This window comes from Martes martes, assembly GCF_963455335.1.
Source record: "Martes martes genome assembly, chromosome: 16".
NCBI lineage: Eukaryota > Metazoa > Chordata > Mammalia > Carnivora > Mustelidae > Martes > Martes martes.
In genome coordinates this window covers 3445656-3450779 of record NC_137904.1, presented here as the reverse complement: position 1 = coordinate 3450779, position 5124 = coordinate 3445656, and the positions used below count along the sequence as shown (strand labels likewise).

General features: G+C 53.7%; 1 protein-coding gene across 1 annotated transcript in view; it reads right to left on the bottom strand.

The window, feature by feature from the left end:
- The window catches only part of NTN1 (netrin 1), a 62935-nt gene extending 58137 nt beyond the window's left edge, over nucleotides 1–4798 (bottom strand). The window contains exon 1 of the mRNA XM_080826700.1: nucleotides 3766–4798. Within this exon, the coding sequence (XP_080682826.1) occupies nucleotides 3766–4783 (1018 nt within the window). The 5' untranslated portion in view covers nucleotides 4784–4798. The remainder of the gene's footprint in view (nucleotides 1–3765) is intronic.
- Between the last annotated feature and the right edge of the window lie 326 nt (nucleotides 4799–5124).

The following is a 5124-nucleotide window of genomic DNA, read 5'->3' as shown; positions in this document are numbered from 1 at the left end:
AAAGCCATGTTTAAACAATTACCAGCATTATGTTGCAGGTACTCACGACCATAGGAGGCCAGCCCAGCACGGTGCTCATCTTGCAGAAACGTCTTTTGTGTGGGTTTTGGGTTTCAGCTGGGCAACGCAAAGCCACAGAGCGAGTCGCAGAACGAGTTTTCATAAGCTCACCCTGTCACAAACCAGGCAGGGGTTCATGCTGACATCCCCACAGTAAGATTAAACAGCATGCTTCGTCAGGCACTAAATACTAACACAGCTCCGACGTCAGGGGGACACTGATTAAAACTGATGTCAATAATTTATGAAACACAATATGGTCTTCAGATGCTCTTTTGGAAAAAAAAAAAAAAAAAGAAGAAGAAGAAGAAGAAAAAGAAGAAGAAAAAGCGGGGAGTGGAGAAAGGGCCTAGCAACCCAGGTGGTTTAAAACTGTTCATGCATTTTCCCTTGAATGTACACACACCCCCACCATGCTCGGATGCTCCTTTACGCGAAGAATATTAATGCACATGTGTGTGAGAGCAAGGGAGCGCTGCTGATACATATGGGCGGAAGAAAGTATTTAGTTATTCCGCTGAGAGCTGTCAAGGCTGTAACGTTATACACGGTCTTGTCTTTCATATTGTTTTGCGGGGTTTTTTCTTCCAGAAGAAATCCAAAATTGAATTTAAAATAAAATCAGCCTTTACGAAAAGTTCCCATTTATCCCGTAGAGAACTCAACCTTGAAAAGGCACCAAAAAGAAAGCTTGACCAGAGAAAACCTATAGGCTGTACACACTTCCTAGAGATCCGAAAGTACCTCGGCCCTGGTAGAATCGTGGAGTCAAATAATATCCATGTCATTTTTAAATTTTTGGAGTTTTTTTGGGGGGGGAGAGGGTGGGTATAATTGGAAGTAACCTAAGGAGGGATGCCATTTTAGTGTATTATAAATCACTGTGTCATTATTTTATAAAGGCAGAAACAAAATAGCAGAGCAATAATGCTTCATTAATTTTTTATCAAGACTGATTTTGGGAATTAAGAAACATCTTTCTTGATTTTGTCTTCCATTGTAAATAATCTGAGTTGCTTGACTTGATATGTCAACAGTGTGAAATTCACAAGAGGGGATTATGTTGGGGGGTAAAAATCTGATAGTGCGAAAGTTAGTGTGTGAAGGATTTATTAATGCCTTTTTTTTTGTCCTAGCACAGTGCCCTGTAGTGTCTCAGAACACCTGTCAAATACTAAGTCATTCACATATCTCCACTACAGTGCCTTTTCATAAAAAGCTCGACCTTTAATTGTAAATCACTTCTAAATTGTCTTTGCTGGCTTTCTCTTTTGCGGAACGATGGAAAAATCACTGAGACTTCAATTAAGACTTTATGGGAACTTCAACCTGGCGTTCCCGAGGCTGTAGCTACAAGATATCAGAACATCTATTCAAAAGGGAAACTATAAATAACTTTAACTTAGTTGAATTGGCTTTGCTTTTATGAGATGACTGAATAATTGGCAAGATTCAAAGATACTTTGACTACTGAGAATTAAAATAACTTCAGGAAAAACCAGAAAATATTGTTGGCCGATTATTTGTCATGCAGATGATGTACTTATTAGGCCTAATTAAGCTTTTTGAACAAAAAAAAAACCTTACTAATTACATTAGTTAATATGTTGATTGCTCAATTTGGCTGTAAAAAAAAAAAGCAGTCAATCCAATTTGTGCACACAGTTAATGCTGTGGTCAAAAGACAAAATCCTCAACTATAGGGTTTATTTCAAGTGCATGACCATTGTTACGACAAATACGGGTTCCGTCTCCACATCCAAAGAGACGGGGAGAGATGGGGGTGGGCTGTGATTGTGAACAATACCCAGGCTGAGAGGAATCCTCAGGCCAGTACAAAGTTAGCACAAGATGCCGTTTTTCACCTCAAATGTATTCACTAGCCTTCGTCCAATTAGACCCCGCTGTCGACAACCCGAAGATATCTTTCATATGCACAGGCGAGCTAAAACTGATAGCAAAGCCGTGGGAGGCCCTTTAAATGTCAATAAAGGGTTTTTATGCACAAAAGGCAGCGAAGAAGAGGGAGGGGGAAAGAGAAGGGATGGGAAAAACCAACATTTCTAAAGGAAAGGAGCAGATCAAAGCAATTTTATTCTCAAAGACCACGAAGTCAGGGTGTAACTACCAGCTCGCCACGCAAACCTGCAAAGTCCCTTCACTTCAATCTGGCAACCCGTTCAGGCCCTTAAATGAGGGGGATGAACAATTAGGTCTGCAAAAGCCGGGGCCGGTGCAAACAGCCCTGTGCAGCCCCAGACGCCTGACTGGGCCTCAGTGCCCACCCGGATCTCCAAGACATGTTTTCCATTCGCTCGCTCAAAAGTCTGCATCCACAGTCATGAAGCACAAACTATTCGACAACAACATGACACAATTAATCAGAACCAGACCTCAAAACGTGTGTTTGTGGGGACCAGCACACTTAGCAATGCGCCTCGGACGGGGGAAAAGATTGAAGAAAACCCGCGCGGGCTGCCTGGGGGTTGCAAGGGGGAGGGTAGGGCGGGACCCCTGTACGTTCACAAAAGATGCACACGGAACGGGCGCATTTAGGGACTAAATACTTTTCATTAAAACAGAATGTGGGATTTGGAATTTTACATCTCAGGCTGGAATTCTTTGGCATTCCTTCTCCCCACCCCACCCCCCCCCAATTTTGTTTTTCGGTTTTTGTGTCTCCCCTCTCCCCACCCCGGGGAAAAAACTGATGCCTGAGAGTTTCTACAGCAGCGAAGTTGTACAATTCAGAAATAGAACGGATCCATCTCTCTCTCCACACACACACCCCCTTTATTTAAGCCTCATTTCTGACCCAACAGTATTCACCAGCCCCGGTTTTGTCAGACTTCTTTCAGGACTTGAAACCCCATTAAAAAGCCAGAAGTTGGACCCTTGGTTAATTCAAAGCTCTTCCATTTCACCTAACCCTGACGCTAACAACACACACACACACACCAATGTTGATACACTTTTTTGGAGCAGGACTGAATTATTTTAAAATAATGACTGAACTCTCCTTTGTAATCTGTAGATAGTAATTAATTTAAATCACATCACTCTTTTGCTAACACAAATACGCTGTTCAAAAGGGGAGGGATTTTTTTTTCCCCCCAAACCATGAAAAACAAACAGAGCGTGCTGGACTGAGATACCGGTCGGGTGCTGAACTGGTCCCAAACTGCTTTGCCACCTCCCAAGGGACTGGTGGTTGGGGAGCTGGAACTTCCCGGGATCCGGGCCGGGGTTCCCAACTGCGCGCCCAGCTGCAGCCCTGGGAAGGGGGTGGAGAGGTAGGGCGGGGAGGGTCAGGCGGAGGTGGATCCCAGGGTGCCGCCAAACTGAGGGTAAGGCAACGCACGTTTGCATTTGAGTCCGGAGTCCCGGGGACCAGTCAGCAAGTTTTCTGCAAAACCCTCTGCCCCGAAGCATCTCTCATGCTTCCCGGCTTCGCAGAGCGCACGGGGCACGAAGTCGAGCGTCAAGGCCAGCCAGCCAGCCACCACGCCAGCGGGTGAACCGGCTCTCAGCTCTCCCCGGTCCCGGACGTCCCGGCCCGCGCCTCCCTCGGTCCGCGCCGCATCCACGCGGCAGGCGGTCCTCGGGCGCGGCCGCCGCCGGCGCTCCCGGGTACCCGCGGCCGCGAGGCCCCCGCAGCCGCCGCCGCCCCCCGCCGCCCGCGTCCCCGCGGCGCCCCCCACTCACCCACGCACTCGTTGGCCTCGCGGGCCGTGGCGCGCTGCCAGGGCCGGTCGTAGTGGAACGGCTTGCAGCGGTCGCACTCCGGGCCGGCCGTGTTGTGCCTGCAGTCGCACACCAGGCTGTCGTCGCGGTCGCGCACGCAGCGGGCGGCGTGGCCGTTGCACTTGCAGCGGCCGCCCACCTGCAGGTCGGACACGGCGTAGAAGTAGGAGTCGCGCGCCAGCTCCGAGTCGTCCTCGTTCTCGTCGCCGAACGTGTGCAGGCGGCTGAAGGCCACGCGGATGTCCGTGGCCGTGACCCAGTCCTGCAGCACCGGCGAGTTGTCGAAGTCGTGCGCCGAGGGCCGCCCGTCCAGCGTGCTGAAGGCGATGAGGCCGCCCGAGAGCGGGCGCATGTCGGTGTGCGAGTCGGTGCAGACGGCCTCCTGCTCGTTCTGCTTGGTGATGGGCGCGCGGTGCGGCCGGTTGTACATCTTGCGGCACTGGGTGGAGTAGAACTGGAAGGGCACCCACGTGCGCCCGTAGTCCATGGACTTGTAGATGGCCATGGACTCGGGCCGCGGCGAGCAGAACTGCAGGCTCACGTAGGTCACCTCGAACTTCTTGCCGAGCGACAGCGTGAGCGTGACGTTGTGCGGGAACTGCAGGTAGTTCTCGGACTGCCAGCACGTCAGGTTGTGCGGGTTGTTGAGATCCGTGAGGAAGGCGGGCGGGTGCGCCTTCTTGGGGTCGGACGCGTTGCAGAGGTAGCAGGAGCGCAGCCGCTCCTCGCCGCGCTCGCTCACCACGCAGTAGCGCGCCGGGGGCCGGCCGCAGGTGCTGGACACGCGCACGTCCTTGCCGAAGGCCGCGTTGACAAAGTCGGGGATGCAGCGGCGCGGGTGGCCGTTCTCGTCCGAGCAGGGGTCGGGCTGCGCCGCCTGGCCCGAGAACATGCTGAGCCCGGGCCCGCCGCGCACCGCGCCCACCAGGCACGCCACCGCCGCCAGCGCCGCCAGCGCCTCCCACACTGCGCGCATCATGCTGCGTCCAGCTTGCCCCGGCCCCGCCGCGCCGAGGAGTCGGTCCGCCCGCCGCAGAAGGCGCCTGCGGAGAGAGGGGAGCTGCGCTCAGCCAGCCCGCCCCGCGCCCTCCACCCCCCGGCCGGCGGCGAGCGGGGAGCGCCGGCGGACGCCCGGCTTCCACGGCACCAACCCCGCGGCCACCCGCCCGCCTCGCCTCGCTCCCCACAGTGCCGGGGGGCGGCGGCGGGAGGGGGGGCAGTGGAGTCCCGGGGGGGCCACCACCACCCCCTCCCCGAGCCCGCACCGCCCGCGCCGGTTCTTCCCGGCCGGGCGGCGAGCCGGGGCCGCGGGCGAACGCT